Consider the following 23,647-nt stretch of genomic DNA (forward strand, 5'->3'; position numbering starts at 1 on the left):
ATAATCAGCAGTGTGTTAATCTGTGTGATAGGCAGCTGTGTGTTAATCTGTGTGATAGTCAGCTGTGTGTTAATCTGTTTGTTAATCAGCAGTGTGTTAATCTGTGTGATAGGCAGCAGTGTGTTAATCTGTGTGATAATCAGCAGTGTGTTAATCTCTGTGATAATCAGCTGTGTGTTAATCTGTGTGATAGTCAGTAGTGTGTTCATCTGTGTGATAATCAGCAGTGTGTTAATCTGTGTAATAATCAGCTGTGTGTTAATCTGTGTGATAGGCAGCAGTGTGTTAATCTGTGTAATAGTCAGCAGTGTGTTAATCTGTGTGATAGTCAGTAGTGTGTTCATCTGTGTGATAATCAGCAGTGTGTTAATCTGTGTGATAGTCAGTAGTGTGTTAATCTGTGTGATCGTCAGCAGTGTGTTAATCTGTGTGATAGTCAGTAGTGTGTTAATCTGTGTGATAATCAGCAGTGTGTTAATCTGTGTGATAGTCAGCAGTGTGTTAATCTGTGTGATAATCAGCAGTGTGTTAATCTGTGTGATAATCAGCAGTGTGTTAATCTGTGTGTTAGTCAGCAGTGTGTTAATCTGTGTGATAATCAGCAGTGTGTTAATCTGTGTGATAATCAGCAGTGTGTTAATCTGTGTGATAGTCAGCAGTGTGTTAATCTGTGTGATAATCAGCAGTGTGTTAATCTGTGTGATAATCAGCAGTGTGTTAATCTGTGTGATAATCAGCTGTGTGTTAATCTGTGTGATCGTCAGCAGTGTGTTAATCTGTTTGTTAATCAGCAGTGTGTTAATCTGTGTGATAGTCAGCAGTGTGTTAATCTGTGTGATAATCAGCAGTGTGTTAATCTGTGTGATAATCAGCAGTGTGTTAATCTGTGTGATAATCAGCAGTGTGTTAATCTGTGTGATAGTCAGCAGTGTGTTAATCTGTTTGTTAATCAGCAGTGTGTTAATCTGTGTGATAGTCAGCAGTGTGTTAATCTGTGTGATAATCAGCAGTGTGTTAATCTGTGTGATAATCAGCAGTGTGTTAATCTGTGTGATAGTCAGCAGTGTGTTAATCTGTTTGTTAATCAGCAGTGTGTTAATCTGTGTGATAGTCAGCAGTGTGTTAATCTGTGTGATAATCAGCAGTGTGTTAATCTGTGTGATAATCAGCAGTGTGTTAATCTGTTTGTTAATCAGTAGTCTGTTAATCTGTGTGATAGTCAGCAGTGTGTTAATCTGTGTGATAATCAGCAGTGTGTTAATCTGTGTGATAGTCAGCAGTGTGTTAATCTGTGTGATAGTCAGTAGTGTGTTAATCTGTGTGATAATCAGCAGTGTGTTAATCTGTTTGTTAATCAGCAGTGTGTTAATCTGTGTGATAGTCAGCAGTGTGTTAATCTGTGTGATAATCAGCAGTGTGTTAATCTGTGTGATAATCAGCAGTGTGTTAATCTGTGTGATAGTCAGCAGTGTGTTAATCTGTTTGTTAATCAGCAGTGTGTTAATCTGTGTGATAGTCAGCAGTGTGTTAATCTGTGTGATAGTCAGCAGTGTGTTAATCTGTTTGTTAATCAGCAGTGTGTTAATCTGTGTGATAATCAGCAGTGTGTTAATCTGTGTGATAGTCAGCAGTGTGTTAATCTGTTTGTTAATCAGCAGTGTGTTAATCTTTGTGATAATCAGCAGTGTGTTAATCTGTGTGATAGTCAGCAGTGTGTTAATCTGTTTGTTAATCAGCAGTGTGTTAATCTGTGTGATAATCAGCAGTGTGTTAATCTGTGTGATAGTCAGCAGTGTGTTAATCTGTTTGTTAATCAGCAGTGTGTTAATCTGTGTGATAGGCAGCTGTGTGTTGATTTGTGTGATCGTCAGTAGTGTGTTTATCTGTGTGATAGTCAGCAGTGTGTTAATCTGTGTGATAATCAGCAGTGTGTTAATCTGTGTGATAATCAGCAGTGTGTTAATCTGTGTGATAATCAGCAGTGTGTTAATCTGTGTGATAGTCAGCAGTGTGTTAATCTGTGTGATAGTCAGCAGTGTGTTAATCTGTTTGTTAATCAGCAGTGTGTAAATCTGTGTGATAGTCAGCAGTGTGTTAATCTGTGTGATAGGCAGCTGTGTGTTGATTTGTGTGATCGTCAGCAGTGTGTTAATCTGTGTGATAGTCAGCAGTGTGTTAATCTGTTTGTTAATCAGCAGTGTGTTAATCTGTGTGATAGTCAGCAGTGTGTTAATCTGTGTGATAGTCAGCAGTGTGTTAATCTGTGTGATAATCAGCAGTGTGTTAATCTGTGTGATAGTCAGCAGTGTGTTAATCTGTGTGATAGTCAGCAGTGTGTTAATCTGTTTGTTAATCAGCAGTGTGTTAATCTGTGTGATAATCAGCAAGGTGTTAATCTGTGTGATAGTCAGCAGTGTGTTAATCTGTTTGTTAATCAGCAGTGTGTTAATCTGTGTGATAGTCAGCAGTGTGTTAATCTGTGTGATAGGCAGCTGTGTGTTGATTTGTGTGATCGTCATTAGTGTGTTAATCTGTGTGATAGTCAGCAGTGTGTTAATCTGTGTGATAATCAGCAGTGTGTTAATCTGTGTGATAGTCAGCAGTGTGTTAATCTGTGTGATAGTCAGCAGTGTGTTAATCTGTGTGATAGTCAGCAGTGTGTTAATCTGTGTGATAGTCAGCAGTGTGTTAATCTGTGTGATAGTCAGCAGTGTGTTAATCTGTGTGATAGTCAGCAGTGTGTTAATCTGTGTGATAGTCAGCAGTGTGTTAATCTGTTTGTTAATCAGCAGTGTGTTAATCTGTGTGATAATCAGCAAGGTGTTAATCTGTGTGATAGTCAGCAGTGTGTTAATCTGTTTGTTAATCAGCAGTGTGTTAATCTGTGTGATAGTCAGCAGTGTGTTAATCTGTGTGATAGGCAGCTGTGTGTTGATTTGTGTGATCGTCATTAGTGTGTTAATCTGTGTGATAGTCAGCAGTGTGTTAATCTGTGTGATAATCAGCAGTGTGTTAATCTGTGTGATAGTCAGCAGTGTGTTAATCTGTGTGATAGTCAGCAGTGTGTTAATCTGTGTGATAGTCAGTAGTGTGTTAATCTGTGTGATAATCAGCAGTGTGTTAATCTGTTTGTTAATCAGCAGTGTGTTAATCTGTGTGATAGTCAGCAGTGTGTTAATCTGTGTGATAATCAGCAGTGTGTTAATCTGTGTGATAATCAGCAGTGTGTTAATCTGTGTGATAGTCAGCAGTGTGTTAATCTGTTTGTTAATCAGCAGTGTGTTAATCTGTGTGATAGTCAGCAGTGTGTTAATCTGTGTGATAGTCAGCAGTGTGTTAATCTGTTTGTTAATCAGCAGTGTGTTAATCTGTGTGATAATCAGCAGTGTGTTAATCTGTGTGATAGTCAGCAGTGTGTTAATCTGTTTGTTAATCAGCAGTGTGTTAATCTGTGTGATAATCAGCAGTGTGTTAATCTGTGTGATAGTCAGCAGTGTGTTAATCTGTTTGTTAATCAGCAGTGTGTTAATCTGTGTGATAATCAGCAGTGTGTTAATCTGTGTGATAGTCAGCAGTGTGTTAATCTGTTTGTTAATCAGCAGTGTGTTAATCTGTGTGATAGGCAGCTGTGTGTTGATTTGTGTGATCGTTAGTAGTGTGTTTATCTGTGTGATAGTCAGCAGTGTGTTAATCTGTGTGATAATCAGCAGTGTGTTAATCTGTGTGATAATCAGCAGTGTGTTAATCTGTGTGATAATCAGCAGTGTGTTAATCTGTGTGATAATCAGCAGTGTGTTAATCTGTGTGATAGTCAGCAGTGTGTTAATCTGTATGATAGTCAGCTGTGTGTTGATTTGTGTGATCGTCAGCAGTGTGTTAATCTGTGTGATAGTCAGCAGTGTGTTAATCTGTTTGTTAATCAGCAGTGTGTTAATCTGTGTGATAGTCAGCAGTGTGTTAATCTGTTTGTTAATCAGCAGTGTGTTAATCTGTGTGATAGTCAGCAGTGTGTTAATCTGTGTGATAGTCAGCAGTGTGTTAATCTGTGTGATAATCAGCAGTGTGTTAATCTGTGTGATAGTCAGCAGTGTGTTAATCTGTGTGATAGTCAGCAGTGTGTTAATCTGTTTGTTAATCAGCAGTGTGTTAATCTGTGTGATAATCAGCAGGGTGTTAATCTGTGTGATAGTCAGCAGTGTGTTAATCTGTTTGTTAATCAGCAGTGTGTTAATCTGTGTGATAATCAGCAGTGTGTTAATCTGTGTGATAATCAGCAGTGTGTTAATCTGTGTGATAGTCAGCAGTGTGTTAATCTGTGTGATAGTCAGCAGTGTGTTAATCTGTGTGATAGGCAGCTGTGTGTTGATTTGTGTGATCGTTAGTAGTGTGTTTATCTGTGTGATAGTCAGCAGTGTGTTAATCTGTGTGATAATCAGCAGTGTGTTAATCTGTGTGATAATCAGCAGTGTGTTAATCTGTGTGATAATCAGCAGTGTGTTAATCTGTTTGTTAATCAGCAGTGTGTTAATCTGTGTGATAGTCAGCAGTGTGTTAATCTGTGTGATAGGCAGCTGTGTGTTGATTTGTGTGATCGTCAGCAGTGTGTTAATCTGTGTGATAGTCAGCAGTGTGTTAATCTGTTTGTTAATCAGCAGTGTGTTAATCTGTGTGATAGTCAGCAGTGTGTTAATCTGTGTGATAGTCAGCAGTGTGTTAATCTGTGTGATAATCAGCAGTGTGTTAATCTGTGTGATAGTCAGCAGTGTGTTAATCTGTGTGATAGTCAGCAGTGTGTTAATCTGTTTGTTAATCAGCAGTGTGTTAATCTGTGTGATAATCAGCAGGGTGTTAATCTGTGTGATAATCAGCAGTGTGTTAATCTGTTTGTTAATCAGCAGTGTGTTAATCTGTGTGATAGTCAGCAGTGTGTTAATCTGTGTGATAGGCAGCTGTGTGTTGATTTGTGTGATCGTCATTAGTGTGTTTATCTGTGTGATAGTCAGCAGTGTGTTAATCTGTGTGATAATCAGCAGTGTGTTAATCTGTGTGATAGTCAGCAGTGTGTTAATCTGTTTGTTAATCAGCAGTGTGTTAATCTGTGTGATAATCAGCAGTGTGTTAATCTGTGTGATAGTCAGCAGTGTGTTAATCTGTTTGTTAATCAGCAGTGTGTTAATCTGTGTGATAATCAGCAGTGTGTTAATCTGTGTGATAGTCAGCAGTGTGTTAATCTGTTTGTTAATCAGTAGTGTGTTAATCTGTGTGATAATCAGCAGTGTGTTAATCTGTGTGATAATCAGCAGTGTGTTAATCTGTGTGATAGTCAGCAGTGTGTTAATCTGTTTGTTAATCAGCAGTGTGTTAATCTGTGTGATAATCAGCTGTGTGTTAATCTGTGTGATAGTCAGCAGTGTGTTAATCTGTGTGATAATCAGCAGTGTGTTAATCTGTGTGATAATCAGCAGTGTGTTAATCTGTGTGATAGTCAGCAGTGTGTTAATCTGTTTGTTAATCAGCAGTGTGTTAATCTGTGTGATAATCAGCTGTGTGTTAATCTGTGTGATAGTCAGCAGTGTGTTAATCTGTTTGTTAATCAGCAGTGTGTTAATCTGTGTGATAATCAGCTGTGTGTTAATCTGTGTGATAATCAGCAGTGTGTTGATTTGTGTGATAGTCAGTAGTGTGTTGATTTGTGTGATAGTCAGTAGTGTGTTTATCTGTGTGATAGTCAGTAGTGTGTTGATTTGTGTGATAGTCAGTAGTGTGTTTATCTGTGTGATAGTCAGCAGTGTGTTAATCTGTGTGATAGGCAGCTGTGTGTTAATCTGTGTGATAATCAGCAGTGTGTTAATCTGTGTGATAGTCAGCAGTGTGTTAATCTGTGTGATAGTCAGTAGTGTGTTAATCTGTGTGATAATCAGCAGTGTGTTAATCTGTTTGTTAATCAGCAGTGTGTTAATCTGTGTGATAGTCAGCAGTGTGTTAATCTGTGTGATAATCAGCAGTGTGTTAATCTGTTTGTTAATCAGCAGTGTGTTAATCTGTGTGATAGTCAGCAGTGTGTTAATCTGTGTGATAATCAGCAGTGTGTTAATCTGTGTGATAATCAGCAGTGTGTTAATCTGTGTGATAGTCAGCAGTGTGTTAATCTGTTTGTTAATCAGCAGTGTGTTAATCTGTGTGATAGTCAGCAGTGTGTTAATCTGTTTGTTAATCAGCAGTGTGTTAATCTGTGTGATAGGCAGCTGTGTGTTGATTTGTGTGATCGTCAGTAGTGTGTTTATCTGTGTGATAGTCAGCAGTGTGTTAATCTGTGTGATAATCAGCAGTGTGTTAATCTGTGTGATAATCAGCAGTGTGTTAATCTGTGTGATAATCAGCAGTGTGTTAATCTGTGTGATAGTCAGCAGTGTGTTAATCTGTGTGATAGTCAGCAGTGTGTTAATCTGTTTGTTAATCAGCAGTGTGTTAATCTGTGTGGTAGTCAGCAGTGTGTTAATCTGTGTGATAGGCAGCTGTGTGTTGATTTGTGTGATCGTCAGCAGTGTGTTAATCTGTGTGATAGTCAGCAGTGTGTTAATCTGTTTGTTAATCAGCAGTGTGTTAATCTGTGTGATAGTCAGCAGTGTGTTAATCTGTGTGATAGTCAGCAGTGTGTTAATCTGTGTGATAATCAGCAGTGTGTTAATCTGTGTGATAGTCAGCAGTGTGTTAATCTGTGTGATAGTCAGCAGTGTGTTAATCTGTTTGTTAATCAGCAGTGTGTTAATCTGTGTGATAATCAGCAGGGTGTTAATCTGTGTGATAGTCAGCAGTGTGTTAATCTGTTTGTTAATCAGCAGTGTGTTAATCTGTGTGATAGTCAGCAGTGTGTTAATCTGTGTGATAGGCAGCTGTGTGTTGATTTGTGTGATCGTCAGTAGTGTGTTTATCTGTGTGATCGTCAGCAGTGTGTTAATCTATGTGATAGTCAGTAGTGTGTTAATCTGTGTGATAATCAGCAGTGTGTTAATCTGTGTGATAATCAGCAGTGTGTTAATCTGTGTGATAATCAGCAGTGTGTTAATCTGTGTGATAGTCAGCAGTGTGTTAATCTGTTTGTTAATCAGCAGTGTGTTAATCTGTGTGATAATCAGCTGTGTGTTAATCTGTGTGATAGTCAGCAGTGTGTTAATCTGTGTGATAATCAGCAGTGTGTTAATCTGTGTGATAATCAGCAGTGTGTTAATCTGTGTGATAGTCAGCAGTGTGTTAATCTGTTTGTTAATCAGCAGTGTGTTAATCTGTGTGATAATCAGCTGTGTGTTAATCTGTGTGATAGTCAGCAGTGTGTTAATCTGTTTGTTAATCAGCAGTGTGTTAATCTGTGTGATAATCAGCTGTGTGTTAATCTGTGTGATCGTCAGCAGTGTGTTAATCTGTGTGATAGTCAGTAGTGTGTTAATCTGTGTAATAATCAGCAGTGTGTTAATCTGTGTGATAATCAGCAGTGTGTTGATTTGTGTGATAGTCAGTAGTGTGTTGATTTGTGTGATAGTCAGTATTGTGTTTATCTGTGTGATAGTCAGTAGTGTGTTGATTTGTGTGATAGTCAGTAGTGTGTTTATCTGTGTGATAGTCAGCAGTGTGTTAATCTGTGTGATAGGCAGCTGTGTGTTAATCTGTGTGATAGTCAGCTGTGTGTTAATCTGTTTGTTAATCAGCAGTGTGTTAATCTGTGTGATAGGCAGCAGTGTGTTAATCTGTGTGATAATCAGCAGTGTGTTAATCTGTGTGATAATCAGCTGTGTGTTAATCTGTGTGATAGTCAGTAGTGTGTTAATCTGTGTAATAATCAGCAGTGTGTTAATCTGTGTGATAGGCAGCTGTGTGTTAATCTGTGTGATAGTCAGCTGTGTGTTAATCTGTTTGTTAATCAGCAGTGTGTTAATCTGTGTGATAGGCAGCAGTGTGTTAATCTGTGTGATAATCAGCAGTGTGTTAATCTGTGTGATAATCAGCTGTGTGTTAATCTGTGTGATAGTCAGTAGTGTGTTCATCTGTGTGATAATCAGCAGTGTGTTAATCTGTGTAATAATCAGCAGTGTGTTAATCTGTGTGATAGTCAGTAGTGTGTTCATCTGTGTGATAATCAGCAGTGTGTTAATCTGTGTGATAGTCAGTAGTGTGTTAATCTGTGTGATCGTCAGCAGTGTGTTAATCTGTGTGATAGTCAGTAGTGTGTTAATCTGTGTGATAATCAGCAGTGTGTTAATCTGTGTGATAGTCAGCAGTGTGTTAATCTGTGTGATAATCAGCAGTGTGTTAATCTGTGTGATAATCAGCAGTGTGTTAATCTGTGTGTTAGTCAGCAGTGTGTTAATCTGTGTGATAATCAGCAGTGTGTTAATCTGTGTGATAATCAGCAGTGTGTTAATCTGTGTGATAGTCAGCAGTGTGTTAATCTGTGTGATAATCAGCAGTGTGTTAATCTGTGTGATAATCAGCAGTGTGTTAATCTGTGTGATAATCAGCTGTGTGTTAATCTGTGTGATCGTCAGCAGTGTGTTAATCTGTTTGTTAATCAGCAGTGTGTTAATCTGTGTGATAGTCAGCAGTGTGTTAATCTGTGTGATAATCAGCAGTGTGTTAATCTGTGTGATAATCAGCAGTGTGTTAATCTGTGTGATAATCAGGAGTGTGTTAATCTGTGTGATAGTCAGCAGTGTGTTAATCTGTTTGTTAATCAGCAGTGTGTTAATCTGTGTGATAGTCAGCAGTGTGTTAATCTGTGTGATAATCAGCAGTGTGTTAATCTGTGTGATAATCAGCAGTGTGTTAATCTGTGTGATAGTCAGCAGTGTGTTAATCTGTTTGTTAATCAGCAGTGTGTTAATCTGTGTGATAGTCAGCAGTGTGTTAATCTGTGTGATAATCAGCAGTGTGTTAATCTGTGTGATAATCAGCAGTGTGTTAATCTGTTTGTTAATCAGTAGTGTGTTAATCTGTGTGATAGTCAGCAGTGTGTTAATCTGTGTGATAATCGGAAGTGTGTTAATCTGTGTGATAGTCAGCAGTGTGTTAATCTGTTTGTTAATCAGTAGTGTGTTAATCTGTGTGATAGTCAGCAGTGTGTTAATCTGTGTGATAATCAGCAGTGTGTTAATCTGTGTGATAGTCAGCAGTGTGTTAATCTGTTTGTTAATCAGCAGTGTGTTAATCTGTGTGATAGTCAGCAGTGTGTTAATCTGTGTGATAATCAGCAGTGTGTTAATCTGTGTGATAATCAGCAGTGTGTTAATCTGTGTGATAATCAGCAGTGTGTTAATCTGTGTGATAGTCAGCAGTGTGTTAATCTGTGTGATAGTCAGCAGTGTGTTAATCTGTTTGTTAATCAGCAGTGTGTTAATCTGTGTGATAGTCAGCAGTGTGTTAATCTGTGTGATAATCAGCAGTGTGTTGATTTTTGTGATCGTCAGCAGTGTGTTAATCTGTGTGATAGTCAGCAGTGTGTTAATCTGTTTGTTAATCAGCAGTGTGTTAATCTGTGTGATAGTCAGCAGTGTGTTAATCTGTGTGATAGTCAGCAGTGTGTTAATCTGTGTGATAATCAGCAGTGTGTTAATCTGTGTGATAGTCAGCAGTGTGTTAATCTGTGTGATAGTCAGCAGTGTGTTAATCTGTTTGTTAATCAGCAGTGTGTTAATCTGTGTGATAATCAGCAGTGTGTTAATCTGTTTGTTAATCAGCAGTGTGTTAATCTGTGTGATAGTCAGCAGTGTGTTAATCTGTGTGATAGGCAGCTGTGTGTTGATTTGTGTGATCGTCAGTAGTGTGTTTATCTGTGTGATAGTCAGCAGTGTGTTAATCTGTGTGATAATCAGCAGTGTGTTAATCTGTGTGATAATCAGCAGTGTGTTAATCTGTGTGATAGTCAGCAGTGTGTTCATCTGTTTGTTAATCAGCAGTGTGTTAATCTGTGTGATAATCAGCTGTGTGTTAATCTGTGTGACAGTCAGTAGTGTGTTGATCTGTGTGATAATCAGCAGTGTGTTAATCTGTGTGATCGTCAGCAGTGTGTTAATCTGTGTGATAGTCAGTAGTGTGTTAATCTGTGTGATAATCAGCAGTGTGTTAATCTGTGTGATAATCAGCAGTGTGTTAATCTGTGTGATAGTCAGTAGTGTGTTAATCTGTGTGATAGTCAGCAGTGTGTTAATCTGTGTGATAATCAGTAGTGTGTTAATCTGTGTGATAATCAGCAGTGTGTTAATCTGTGTGATAATCAGCAGTGTGTTAATCTGTGTGATAGTCAGTAGTGTGTTAATCTGTGTAATAGTCAGCAGTGTTTTAATCTGTGTGATAATCAGCAGTGTGTTAATCTGTGTGATCGTCAGCAGTGTGTTAATCTGTGTGATAATCAGCAGTGTTTTAATCTGTGTGATAATCAGCAGTGTGTTAATCTGTGTGATAATCAGCAGTGTGTTAATCTGTGTGATAATCAGCAGTGTGTTAATCTGTGTGATCGTCAGCAGTGTGTTAATCTGTGTGATAATCAGCAGTGTTTTAATCTGTGTGATAATCAGCAGTGTGTTAATCTGTGTGATAATCAGCAGTGTGTTAATCTGTGTGATCGTCAGCAGTGTGTTAATCTGTGTGATAATCAGCAGTGTTTTAATCTGTGTGATAATCAGCAGTGTGTTAATCTGTGTGATAATCAGCAGTGTGTTAATCTGTGTGATCGTCAGCAGTGTGTTAATCTGTGTGATAATCAGCAGTGTTTTAATCTGTGTGATAATCAGCAGTGTGTTAATCTGTGTGATAATCAGCAGTGTGTTAATCTGTGTGATAATCAGCAGTGTGTTAATCTGTGTGATCCTCAGCAGTGTGTTAATCTGTGTGATAATCAGCAGTGTGTTAATCTGTGTGATAGTCAGCAGTGTGTTAATCTGTGTGATAATCAGCAGTGTGTTAATCTGTGTGCTAATCAGCAGTGTGTTAATCTGTGTGATAGTCAGCAGTGTGTTAATCTGTTTGTTAATCAGCAGTGTGTTAATCTGTGTGATAGTCAGCAGTGTGTTAATCTGTGTGATAGTCAGCAGTGTGTTAATCTGTTTGTTAATCAGCAGTGTGTTAATCTGTGTGATAATCAGCAGTGTGTTAATCTGTGTGATAGTCAGCAGTGTGTTAATCTGTTTGTTAATCAGCAGTGTGTTAATCTGTGTGATAATCAGCAGTGTGTTAATCTGTGTGATAGTCAGCAGTGTGTTAATCTGTGTGATAGTCAGCAGTGTGTTAATCTGTTTGTTAATCAGCAGTGTGTTAATCTGTGTGATAGGCAGCTGTGTGTTGATTTGTGTGATCGTCAGTAGTGTGTTTATCTGTGTGATAGTCAGCAGTGTGTTAATCTGTGTGATAATCAGCAGTGTGTTAATCTGTGTGATAATCAGCAGTGTGTTAATCTGTGTGATAATCAGCAGTGTGTTAATCTGTGTGATAGTCGGCAGTGTGTTAATCTGTTTGTTAATCAGCAGTGTGTTAATCTGTGTGATAGTCAGCAGTGTGTTAATCTGTTTGTTAATCAGCAGTGTGTTAATCTGTGTGATAGTCAGCAGTGTGTTAATCTGTGTAATAGTCAGCAGTGTGTTAATCTGTGTGATAGGCAGCTGTGTGTTGATTTGTGTGATCGTCAGCAGTGTGTTAATCTGTGTGATAGTCAGCAGTGTGTTAATCTGTTTGTTAATCAGCAGTGTGTTAATCTGTGTGATAGTCAGCAGTGTGTTAATCTGTGTGATAGTCAGCAGTGTGTTAATCTGTGTGATAATCAGCAGTGTGTTAATCTGTGTGATAGTCAGCAGTGTGTTAATCTGTGTGATAGTCAGCAGTGTGTTAATCTGTTTGTTAATCAGCAGTGTGTTAATCTGTGTGATAATCAGCAGTGTGTTAATCTGTGTGATAGTCAGCAGTGTGTTAATCTGTTTGTTAATCAGCAGTGTGTTAATCTGTGTGATAGTCAGCAGTGTGTTAATCTGTGTGATAGGCAGCTGTGTGTTGATTTGTGTGATCGTCAGTAGTGTGTTTATCTGTGTGATAGTCAGCAGTGTGTTAATCTGTGTGATAATCAGCAGTGTGTTAATCTGTGTGATAATCAGCAGTGTGTTAATCTGTGTGATAGTCAGCAGTGTGTTAATCTGTTTGTTAATCAGCAGTGTGTTAATCTGTGTGATAATCAGCTGTGTGTTAATCTGTGTGATAGTCAGTAGTGTGTTGATCTGTGTGATAATCAGCAGTGTGTTAATCTGTGTGATCGTCAGCAGTGTGTTAATCTGTGTGATAGTCAGTAGTGTGTTAATCTGTGTGATAATCAGCAGTGTGTTAATCTGTGTGATAATCAGCAGTGTGTTAATCTGTGTGATAGTCAGTAGTGTGTTAATCTGTGTGATAGTCAGCAGTGTTTTAATCTGTGTGATAATCAGCAGTGTGTTAATCTGTGTGATAATCAGCAGTGTGTTAATCTGTGTGATAATCAGCAGTGTGTTAATCTGTGTGATAATCAGCAGTGTGTTAATCTGTGTGATCGTCAGCAGTGTGTTAATCTGTGTGATAATCAGCAGTGTTTTAATCTGTGTGATAATCAGCAGTGTGTTAATCTGTGTGATAATCAGCAGTGTTTTAATCTGTGTGATAATCAGCAGTGTGTTAATCTGTGTGATAATCAGCAGTGTGTTAATCTGTGTGATAATCAGCAGTGTGTTAATCTGTGTGATAATCAGCAGTGTTTTAATCCGTGTGATAATCAGCAGTGTTTTAATCTGTGTGATAATCAGCAGTGTGTTAATCTGTGTGATAATCAGCAGTGTTTTAATCTGTGTGATAATCAGCAGTGTGTTAATCTGTGTGATAATCAGCAGTGTGTTAATCTGTGTGATAATCAGCAGTGTGTTAATCTGTGTGATAATCAGCAGTGTTTTAATCTGTGTGATAATCAGCAGTGTGTTAATCTGTGTGATAATCAGAAGTGTTTTAATCTGTGTGATAATCAGCAGTGTGTTAATCTGTGTGATAATCAGCAGTGTGTTAATCTGTGTGTTAGTCAGCAGTGTGTTAATCTGTGTGATCGTCAGCAGTGTGTTAATCTGTGTGATAATCAGCAGTGTGTTAATCTGTGTGTTAGTCAGCAGTGTGTTAATCTGTGTGATCGTCAGCAGTGTGTTAATCTGTGTGATAATCAGCAGTGTGTTAATCTGTGTGATAGTCAGTAGTGTGTTAATCTGTGTGATAGTCAGCTGTGTGTTAATCTGTGTGATAATCAGCAGTGTTTTAATCTGTGTGATAATCAGCAGTGTGTTAATCTGTGTGATAATCAGCAGTGTTTTAATCTGTGTGATAATCAGCAGTGTGTTAATCTGTGTGATAATCAGCAGTGTGTTAATCTGTGTGATAATCAGCAGTGTGTTAATCTGTGTGATAATCAGCAGTGTTTTAATCTGTGTGATAATCAGCAGTGTGTTAATCTGTGTGTTAGTCAGCAGTGTGTTAATCTGTGTGATAGTCAGCAGTGTGTTAATCTGTGTGATAATCAGCAGTGTGTTAATCTGTGTGATAATCAGCAGTGTTTTAATCTGTGTGATAATCAGCAGTGTGTTAATCTGTGTGATAATCAGCAGTGTTTTAATCTGTGTGATAATCAGCAGTGTGTTAATCTGTGTGATCGTCAGCAGTGTGTTAATCTGTGTGATAATCAGCAGTGTTTTAATCCGTGTGATAATCAGCAGTGTGTTAATCTGTGTGATCGTCAGCAGTGTGTTAATCTGTGTGATAATCAGCAGTGTTTTAATCTGTGTGATAATCAGCAGTGTTTTAATCTGTGTGTTAGTCAGCAGTGTGTTAATCTGTGTGATAGTCAGCTGTGTGTTAATCTGTGTGATAATCAGCAGTGTTTTAATCTGTGTGATAATCAGCAGTGTGTTAATCTGTGTGATAATCAGCAGTGTTTTAATCTGTGTGATAATCAGCAGTGTGTTAATCTGTGTGATAATCAGCAGTGTGTTAATCTGTGTGATAATCAGCAGTGTTTTAATCTGTGTGATAATCAGCAGTGTGTTAATCTGTGTGATAATCAGCAGTGTTTTAATCTGTGTGATAATCAGCAGTGTGTTAATCTGTGTGATAATCAGCAGTGTGTTAATCTGTGTGATAATCAGCAGTGTTTTAATCTGTGTGATAATCAGCAGTGTGTTAATCTGTGTGATAATCAGCAGTGTGTTAATCTGTGTGATAATCAGCAGTGTTTTAATCTGTGTGATAATCAGCAGTGTGTTAATCTGTGTGATAATCAGCAGTGTTTTAATCTGTGTGATAATCAGCAGTGTGTTAATCTGTGTGATCGTCAGCAGTGTGTTAATCTGTATGATAATCAGCAGTGTTTTAATCTGTGTGATAATCAGCAGTGTGTTAATCTGTGTGATAATCAGCAGTGTTTTAATCTGTGTGATAATCAGCAGTGTGTTAATCTGTGTGTTAGTCAGCAGTGTGTTAATCTGTGTGATAATCAGCAGTGTGTTAATCTGTGTGATAGTCAGTAGTGTGTTAATCTGTGTGATAGTCAGCTGTGTGTTAATCTGTGTGATAATCAGCAGTGTTTTAATCTGTGTGATAATCAGCAGTGTGTTAATCTGTGTGTTAGTCAGCAGTGTGTTAATCTGTGTGATAGTCAGCTGTGTGTTAATCTGTGTGATAATCAGCAGTGTTTTAATCTGTGTGATAATCAGCAGTGTGTTAATCTGTGTGATAATCAGCAGTGTTTTAATGTGTGTGATAATCAGCAGTGTGTTAATCTGTGTGATCGTCAGCAGTGTGTTAATCTGTGTGTTAGTCAGCAGTGTGTTAATCTGTGTGATAGTCAGCTGTGTGTTAATCTGTGTGATAATCAGCAGTGTTTTAATCTGTGTGATAATCAGCAGTGTGTTAATCTGTGTGATAATCAGCAGTGTGTTAATCTGTGTGATAATCAGCAGTGTGTTAATCTGTGTGATAATCAGCAGTGTGTTAATCTGTGTGATAATCAGCAGTGTGTTAATCTGTGTGATCGTCAGCAGTGTGTTAATCTGTGTGATAATCAGCAGTGTTTTAATCCGTGTGATAATCAGCAGTGTTTTAATCTGTGTGATAATCAGCAGTGTGTTAATCTGTGTGATAATCAGCAGTGTTTTAATCTGTGTGATAATCAGCAGTGTGTTAATCTGTGTGATAATCAGCAGTGTGTTAATCTGTGTGATAATCAGCAGTGTGTTAATCTGTGTGATCGTCAGCAGTGTGTTAATCTGTGTGATAATCAGCAGTGTTTTAATCTGTGTGATAATCAGCAGTGTGTTAATCTGTGTGATAATCAGCAGTGTTTTAATCTGTGTGATAATCAGCAGTGTGTTAATCTGTGTGATAATCAGCAGTGTGTTAATCTGTGTGTTAGTCAGCAGTGTGTTAATCTGTGTGATCGTCAGCAGTGTGTTAATCTGTGTGATAATCAGCAGTGTGTTAATCTGTGTGTTAGTCAGCAGTGTGTTAATCTGTGTGATCGTCAGCAGTGTGTTAATCTGTGTGATAATCAGCAGTGTGTTAATCTGTGTGATAGTCAGTAGTGTGTTAATCTGTGTGATAGTCAGCTGTGTGTTAATCTGTGTGATAATCAGCAGTGTTTTAATCTGTGTGATAATCAGCAGTGTGTTAATCTGTGTGATAATCAGCAGTGTTTTAATCTGTGTGATAATCAGCAGTGTGTTAATCTGTGTGATAATCAGCAGTGTGTTAATCTGTGTGATAATCAGCAGTGTGTTAATCTGTGTGATAATCAGCAGTGTGTTAATCTGTGTGATAATCAGCAGTGTTTTAATCTGTGTGATAATCAGCAGTGTGTTAATCTGTGTGTTAGTCAGCAGTGTGTTAATCGGTGTGATAGTCAGCAGTGTGTTAATCTGTGTGATAATCAGCAGTGTGTTAATCTGTGTGATAATCAGCAGTGTTTTAATCTGTGTGATAATCAGCAGTGTGTTAATCTGTGTGATAATCAGCAGTGTTTTAATCTGTGTGATAATCAGCAGTGTGTTAATCTGTGTGATCGTCAGCAGTGTGTTAATCTGTGTGATAATCAGCAGTGTTTTAATCCGTGTGATAATCAGCAGTGTGTTAATCTGTGTGATCGTCAGCAGTGTGTTAATCTGTGTGATAATCAGCAGTGTTTTAATCTGTGTGATAATCAGCAGTGTTTTAATCTGTGTGATAATCAGCAGTGTGTTAATCTGTGTGATAATCAGCAGTGTTTTAATCTGTGTGATAATCAGCAGTGTGTTAATCTGTGTGATAATCAGCAGTGTGTTAATCTGTGTGATAATCAGCAGTGTTTTAATCTGTGTGATAATCAGCAGTGTGTTAATCTGTGTGATAATCAGCAGTGTTTTAATCTGCGTGATAATCAGCAGTGTTTTAATCTGTGTGATAATCAGCAGTGTGTTAATCTGTGTGATAATCAGCAGTGTGTTAATCTGTGTGATAATCAGCAGTGTGTTAATCTGTGTGATAATCAGCAGTGTTTTAATCTGTGTGATAATCAGCAGTGTTTTAATCTGTGTGATAATCAGCAGTGTGTTAATCTGTGTGATCGTCAGCAGTGTGTTAATCTGTGTGATAATCAGCAGTGTTTTAATCTGTGTGATAATCAGCAGTGTGTTAATCTGTGTGATAATCAGCAGTGTTTTAATCTGTGTGATAATCAGCAGTGTGTTAATCTGTGTGTTAGTCAGCAGTGTGTTAATCTGTGTGATCGTCAGCAGTGTGTTAATCTGTGTGATAATCAGCAGTGTGTTAATCTGTGTGATAGTCAGTAGTGTGTTAATCTGTGTGATAGTCAGCTGTGTGTTAATCTGTGTGATAATCAGCAGTGTTTTAATCTGTGTGATAATCAGCAGTGTGTTAATCTGTGTGTTAGTCAGCAGTGTGTTAATCTGTGTGATAGTCAGCTGTGTGTTAATCTGTGTGATAATCAGCAGTGTTTTAATCTGTGTGATAATCAGCAGTGTGTTAATCTGTGTGATAATCAGCAGTGTTTTAATCTGTGTGATAATCAGCAGTGTGTTAATCTGTGTGATCGTCAGCAGTGTGTTAATCTGTGTGTTAGTCAGCAGTGTGTTAATCTGTGTGATAGTCAGCAGTGTGTTAATCTGTGTGATAATAAGCAGTGTGTTAATCTGTGTGTTAGTCAGCAGTGTGTTAATCTGTGTGATCGTCAGCAGTGTGTTGATTTGTGTGATAGTCAGCAGTGTGTTAATCTGTGTGATAGTCAGCAGTGTGTTAATCTGTGTGATAATCAGCAGTGTGTTGATTTGTGTGATAGTCAGCAGTGTGTTAATCTGTGTGATAGTCAGCAGTGTGTTAATCTGTGTGATAGTCAGTAGTGTGTTGATCTGTGTGATAATCAGCAGTGTGTTAATCTGTGTGATAATCAGCAGTGTGTTGATTTGTGTGATAGTCAGCAGTGTGTTAATCTGTGTGATAGTCAGCAGTGTGTTAATCTGTGTGATAATCAGCAGTGTGTTAATCTGTGTGATAGTCAGCAGTGTGTTAATCTGTGTGATAGTCAGCAGTGTGTTAATCTGTGTGATAATCAGCAGTGTGTTAATCTGTGTGATAGTCAGCAGTGTGTTAATCTGTGTGATAGTCAGCAGTGTGTTAATCTGTGTGATAGTCAGCAGTGTGTTAATCTGTGTGATAATCAGCAGTGTGTTAATCTGTGTGATTCTCAGCATTGTGTTAATCTGTGTGATAGTCAGTAGTGTGTTAATCTGTGTGATAATCAGCAGTGTGTTAATCTGTGTGATAATCAGCAGTGTGTTAATCTGTGTGATAATCAGCAGTGTGTTAATCTGTGTGATAATCAGCAGTGTGTTAATCTGTGTGATTCTCAGCATTGTGTTAATCTGTGTGATAGTCAGTAGTGTGTTAATCTGTGTGATCGTCAGCATTGTGTTAATCTGTGTGATAATCAGCAGTGTGTTAATCTGTGTGATAATCAGCAGTGTGTTAATCTGTGTGATTCTCAGCATTGTGTTAATCTGTGTGATAGTCAGTAGTGTGTTAATCTGTGTGATCATCAGCAGTGTGTTAATCTGTGTGATCGTCAGCATTGTGTTAATCTGTGTGATAATCAGCAGTGTGTTAATCTGTGTGATAATCAGCAGTGTGTTAATCTGTGTGATTCTCAGCATTGTGTTAATCTGTGTGATAGTCAGTAGTGTGTTAATCTGTGTGATAGTCAGCAGTGTGTTAATCTGTGTGATCGTCAGCATTGTGTTAATCTGTGTGATAATCAGCAGTGTGTTAATCTGTGTGATAATCAGCAGTGTGTTAATCTGTGTGATTCTCAGCATTGTGTTAATCTGTGTGATAGTCAGTGGTGTGTTAATCTGTGTGATCATCAGCAGTGTGTTAATCTGTGTGATAGTCAGTAGTGTGTTAATCTGTGTGATAGTCAGTAGTGTGTTTATCTGTGTGATCGTCAGCATTGTGTTAATCTGTGTGATAATCAGCAGTGTGTTAATCTGTGTGATCGTCAGCATTGTGTTAATCTGTGTGATTCTCAGCATTGTGTTAATCTGTGTGATAGTCAGTAGTGTGTTAATCTGTGTGATCATCAGCAGTGTGTTAATCTGTGTGATAGTCAGTGGTGTGTTAATCTGTGTGATAATCAGCAGTGTGTTAATCTGTGTGATAGTCAGTAGTGTGTTAATCTGTGTGATAGTCAGTAGTGTGTTTATCTGTGTGATCGTCAGCATTGTGTTAATCTGTGTGATAATCAGCAGTGTGTTAATCTGTGTGATAATCAGCAGTGTGTTAATCTGTGTGATTCTCAGCATTGTGTTAATCTGTGTGATAGTCAGCAGTGTGTTAATCTATGTAATAATCAGTAGTGTGTTAATCTGTGTGATAGTCAGTAGTGTGTTAACCTGTGTGATCGTCAGCATTGTGTTAATCTGTGTGATAATCAGCAGTGTGTTAATCTGTTTGATAGTCAGTAGTGTGTTAATCTGTGTGATAGGCAGCTGTGTGTTAATCTGTTTGTTAATCAGCAGTGTGTTAATCTGTGTGATTCTCAGCAGTGTGTTGATCTGTGTGATAGTCAGCAGTGTGTTAATCTGTGTGATAGTCAGTAGTGTGTTAATCTGTGTGATAATCAGCAGTGTGTTAATCTGTGTGATCGTCAGCAGTGTGTTAATCTGTGTGATAGTCAGTAGTGTGTTAATCTGTGTGATAATCAGCAGTGTGTTAATCTGTGTGATAATCAGTAGTGTGTTAATCTGTGTGATCGTCAGCAGTGTGTTAATCTGTGTGATAGTCAGTAGTGTGTTAATCTGTGTGATAGTCAGTAGTGTGTTAATCTGTGTGATAATCAGCAGTGTGTTAATCTGTGTGATCGTCAGCAGTGTGTTAATCTGTGTGATAGTCAGTAGTGTGTTAATCTGTGTGATAATCAGCAGTGTGTTAATCTGTGTGATAATCAGCAGTGTTTTAATCTGTGTGATAGTCAGCAGTGTGTTAATCTATGTAATAATCAGCAGTGTGTTAATCTGTGTGATAGTCAGCAGTGTGTTAATCTATGTAATAATCAGCAGTGTGTTAATCTGTGTGATAGTCAGCAGTGTGTTAATCTATGTGATAGTCAGCAGTGTGTTAATCTGTGTGATAGTCAGCTGTGTGTTAATCTATGTAATAATCAGCAGTGTGTTAATCTGTGTGATAGTCAGCAGTGTGTTAATCTATGTGATAGTCAGCAGTGTCTTAATCTGTGTGATAGTCAGCAGTGTGTTAATCTATGTAATAATCAGCAGTGTGTTAATCTGTGTGATAGTCAGCAGTGTGTTAATCTATGTGATAGTCAGCAGTGTGTTAATCTGTGTGATAGTCAGCAGTGTGTTAATCTATGTAATAATCAGTAGTGTGTTAATCTGTGTGATAGTCAGTAGTGTGTTAATCTGTGTGATAGTCAGCAGTGTGTTAATCTGTTTGATAATCAGTAGTGTGTTAATCTGTGTGATAGGCAGCTGTGTGTTAATCTGTTTGTTAATCAGCAGTGTGTTAATCTGTGTGATTCTCAGCAGTGTGTTGATCTGTGTGATCGTCAGCAGTGTGTTAATCTGTGTGATAGTCAGTAGTGTGTTAATCTGTGTGATAATCAGCAGTGTGTTAATCTGTGTGATAGTCAGCAGTGTTTTAATCTGTGTGATAGTCAGCAGTGTGTTAATCTATGTAATAATCAGCAGTGTGTTAATCTGTGTGATAGTCAGCAGTGTGTTAATCTATGTGATAGTCAGCAGTGTGTTAATCTGTGTAATAATCAGCAGTGTGTTAATCTGTGTGATAGTCAGCAGTGTGTTAATCTATGTGATAGTCAGCAGTGTGTTAATCTGTGTAATAATCAGCAGTGTGTTAATCTGTGTGATAGTCAGCAGTGTGTTAATCTATGTGATAGTCAGCAGTGTGTTAATCTGTGTGATAGTCAGCAGTGTGTTAATCTGTGTGATAATCAGCAGTGTGTTAATCTGTGTGATAGTCAGCAGTGTGTTAATCTATGTGATAGTCAGCAGTGTGTTAATCTGTGTGATAGTCAGCAGTGTGTTAATCTATGTGATAGTCAGCAGTGTGTTAATCTGTGTGATAGTCAGCAGTGTGTTAGCTATGTAATAATCAGCAGTGTGTTAATCTGTGTGATAGTCAGCAGTGTGTTAATCTGTGTGATAGTCAGCAGTGTGTTAATCTATGTAATAATCAGCAGTGTGTTAATCTGTGTGATAGTCAGCAGTGTGTTAATCTGTGTGTTAATTAGTGTGGCGGTAATTGGGAGATTAATCTGTATGCTAATTGATGGGTATTAATATGGTCGGAAACTGGGTCTCATGATCTCCCATCTCTTTTCCTGATTTTATTTGTGTCCTGTTTTCAGAAATCCGGTTCAATCTGGAGTTGATGCAGAAATACCACCCGCATTTCTGGATGGAAGGAGAATGGTCCTGCTGTCAACAGTCAGCCAAAAATGCACCTGGTTGTTGCATCATCCAGGCCATGAATTCCTGTGAGAATCTTCGTCTTTTACAGATTATGGGCAGTATTTTCCTTTCTTCTCTTCACTGACTCTCCCTGGGTTACATCTCCATAATCCACACCAAGGAGCCCTTTCCCAGGGAGCCTAATGCTTGCCCCTAAATAGCAGATTAATGGAACGCAGTGGGGTTTGCAGTCCGGCATACTCCTGTGCTCGAGAAGGATCAGTGGTGGAAGCTCCTGTCAAATTTTCTCTTTGTCTAGCCCAGAGCGCTACTGAAGCCAGATGTTGTATTCCTGGTACTGCACAAACTCCCAACGAGCTCTGGTTCAAAGCCATTGGTACATTCACACCTTGGTCCACCAGAGGAGCTTGATCTGATTTGTAACAGGCTGGTGACGTGTGGGGTCCTTGTTAGAAATCAGTAGATGGCACTTGGCTCAGGGTAGGAATATGAACGACTGTGGTTCACCCCTGGGTACAGGGATAGGCGCTATGCACAGCATTCCTCTTATCAGTCATGGCTCTGTCTTAGCATTCTGACCTCTGAGTCAGAAGGTCCTGAGTTCAAATCCCACTCCAGAGACTTAAGCACAAAGTCACATGAGGGAGTGCTGTATTACTGGAGGTGCTATCTTTCAAATGAGATGAAGTCATTTCTTCCCTCTCAAGTGGATGTAAAAGATCCAGTGGCACTATATGAAGAAAAGCAGTGGGGTTCCAGCCCTCTGTCCAGGACACTGACCAAGAAAGAACTTGCTTTTCAAAGTGTTTTTCAGGACGTCAGGAGGTCTCAAGGTGTTTCACAGCCAGTAAAGTACTTTTTGAAGTGTAGTCACTGTTGTAATGTAGGAAACACAGCAGCCAATTTGCATACCACAAGATCCCACAAACAGCAATGTGACAATGACCAGATAATTTGTTTTAGTGATATTAGTTGAGGGATAAATATTGGCCAGGACTCCGAAAAGAACTCACCCTCTCTTCTAATAGTGGTCATGGAATCTTTTATGTCCACCTGAGTGGGCAGAAAGGACCTCGGTTCATTCATCGGAAAGATAGACCATGCCCATCTATGTCCACAAGTAACAGGGAGAGAGGAAGTATTAATGGGATTAGTATCCTTGAAAGTTGATAAATCACCAGGGCCAAATGAAATGTATCCTAGGCTGTTAAAAGAAGCAAGAGAGGAAATAGCAGAGGGTCTGACCATCATTTTCCAGTCCTCACTGGATACAGATGTGGTGCTGGACAATTGAAGAATTGCTAACGTTGCACCTCTGTTTAAAAAGGGAGCGAAGGATAGACCAAATAATTACAGACCAGTCAGTCTAACCTCAGTAGTGGGCAAATTATTGGAATCTATTCTGAGAGACAGGATAAACTGTCACAGGTTAATAAAGGACAGTCAGCATGGATTTGTTAAGGGAAGATCTTGTTTGACCAACTTGATTGAATTTTTTGAAGAAGTAACAAGGAAGATAGATATGGGGAGTGCAGTTGATGTGGTCTACATGGGTTTGAGCAAGGCTTTTGACAAGGTCCCACATGGCAGACTGGTTAAAAAAATAAAATCCCATGGGATCCAGGGAAATGCAGCAAGGTGGATACAAAATTGGCTCAGTGTCAGAAAACAAAGGGTAATTGTTGATGGGTGTTTTAGCAACTGGAGGGCTGTTTCCAGTGGCGTTCCACAGGGCTCAGAACTGGGTCCCCTGCTTTTTGGATATTAACGATTTGGACGTAAATGTAGGGGGCATGATCAAGAAGTTTGCGCATGACACAAAGATTGGCCGTGTGGTGGATAGCGAGGAGGATAGCTGTAGGCCGCAGGAAGATATTGATGGTCTGGTCAGATGGGCAGAAAAGTGGCAAATCGAATTCAACCTGGAGAAGTGTGAGGTGATGCATTTGGGGAGGTCAAACAAGGCAAAGAAATACATGATTAATAGGAAAATACTGAGAAGTGTAGAGGAAGTGAGAGACCTTGGAGTGAATGTCCACAGATCCCTGAAGGTAGCAGGACAGGTTGATAAGATGGTTAAGAAGTCAGATGGAATCCTTTCCATTATTAGCTCAAGTATAGGATACAAGAGCAGGGAGGTTATGTTGGAACTCATTGGTTAGGCCACAACTTGAGTACTGTGTTCAGTTCTAGTCACCTCATTACAGAAAGGATGTATTTGCACTAGAGAGGGTACAGAGGAGATTTATGAGGATGTTGCCAGGACTGCAAAAATGCAGCTATGTGGAAATATTGGATAGTCTGGAATTCTTTTTGGAACAGAGAAGGCTAAGGGGAGATCTGATTGAAATGTACGAAATTTTGAGGGGCCTGGATAGAGTGGAGGTGAAGGTCTATTCACCTTAGCAGAGAGGTCAGTGACGAGGGGGCATAGAATTTAAGTGATTGGTAGAAAAATTAGAGGGGAGATGAGGAAAATCTTTTACACCCAGAGGGTGGTGATGGTCTGGAAGACCCTCAACTCATTCAAAATGGGTCTGAATATACACCTCAATCAATATACCATAATCTGCAGTGTTACGGACCAAATGCTGGAAGGTGGGATTAGAATGGGT

At 38.7% G+C, this 23,647-nt stretch overlaps 1 protein-coding gene across 3 annotated transcripts in view; it reads left to right on the top strand.

The window, feature by feature from the left end:
• The window catches only part of btk (Bruton agammaglobulinemia tyrosine kinase), a 738,635-nt gene that overhangs the window by 435,404 nt on the left and 279,584 nt on the right, over window positions 1-23,647 (top strand). For all 3 annotated transcript variants that reach the window (XM_068047893.1, XM_068047894.1, XM_068047895.1), the window contains exon 5: window positions 20,969-21,097. In XM_068047893.1, the coding sequence (XP_067903994.1) occupies window positions 20,969-21,097 (129 nt within the window). The remainder of the gene's footprint in view (window positions 1-20,968; window positions 21,098-23,647) is intronic.

This window comes from Heterodontus francisci, chromosome 15 (genome assembly GCF_036365525.1).
Source record: "Heterodontus francisci isolate sHetFra1 chromosome 15, sHetFra1.hap1, whole genome shotgun sequence".
Taxonomy (NCBI): Eukaryota; Metazoa; Chordata; class Chondrichthyes; order Heterodontiformes; family Heterodontidae; genus Heterodontus; species Heterodontus francisci.